General features: G+C 60.9%; 1 protein-coding gene across 1 annotated transcript in view; it reads right to left on the bottom strand.

Moving 5' to 3' along the window:
• The window catches only part of LOC107108389 (signal transducer and activator of transcription 1-like), a 12,146-nt gene extending 11,769 nt beyond the window's left edge, over nucleotides 1-377 (bottom strand). The window contains exon 1 of the mRNA XM_015408818.1: nucleotides 218-377. Within this exon, the coding sequence (XP_015264304.1) occupies nucleotides 218-377 (160 nt within the window). The remainder of the gene's footprint in view (nucleotides 1-217) is intronic.
• Nucleotides 378-619: the final 242 nt, after the last annotated feature.

Raw genomic sequence — 619 nt, 5'->3', positions numbered from 1 at the left:
AGAGGCTACTGTGAGCTCTTGGAGGATTGGCTACATTAGGGGTGTGTTGCCTAATATGCAAAGGAGTTCCTGCTACAAAAAGAGCCGTGTACAGTGTATGTATGTGTATATATATATATATATATTGCCCCGATGACGGGACCGCTGGCCCCCACACACCACCGACAAGGCCACTCCCGACACCAGGAGGGCGGCCCCTGGGCCCTCCTTTACTTACCTGGGGCTCTGGGGGAGTCCAGAACAAGCCAGCCAATGAGAGCCCGCTGGCGGGCCACACGCCAACCCCAAACGGCGGCAGCAGCAGAACCTGTGGCCCAGTGCGAGAGCCTGCCAGCGCGTTCGGGCTCCGCGTCCCGAACAGAGCCGCCTGGCTGCATCTCACCCGAATCCGGAAGGAGTAGCAAACATCGGGGCCCCACCCAGGAGTCGACGTCCTCAGCTAGGTAGGGGGGCGGGGCTCGGGAAGGGAGGAGGGCGGGGAGAGCACAGGGAACACTGGGACACGGGGGAGGGGAAATAAAAGGAAGCAGCAACAAGAGGCCGGGGAGGACTGCCTGGGTTGGGAAAGGGCAACACTGGAGCAGAGACAGACAGAGAGCCCACCATCCAGAAGGAACGG

This window comes from Gekko japonicus, unplaced genomic scaffold (assembly GCF_001447785.1).
Source record: "Gekko japonicus isolate JY-2015 unplaced genomic scaffold, Gekko_japonicus_V1.1 scaffold3592, whole genome shotgun sequence".
Classification (NCBI taxonomy): Eukaryota; Metazoa; Chordata; class Lepidosauria; order Squamata; family Gekkonidae; genus Gekko; species Gekko japonicus.
This window is presented reverse-complemented; position numbering and strand designations above follow the sequence as displayed.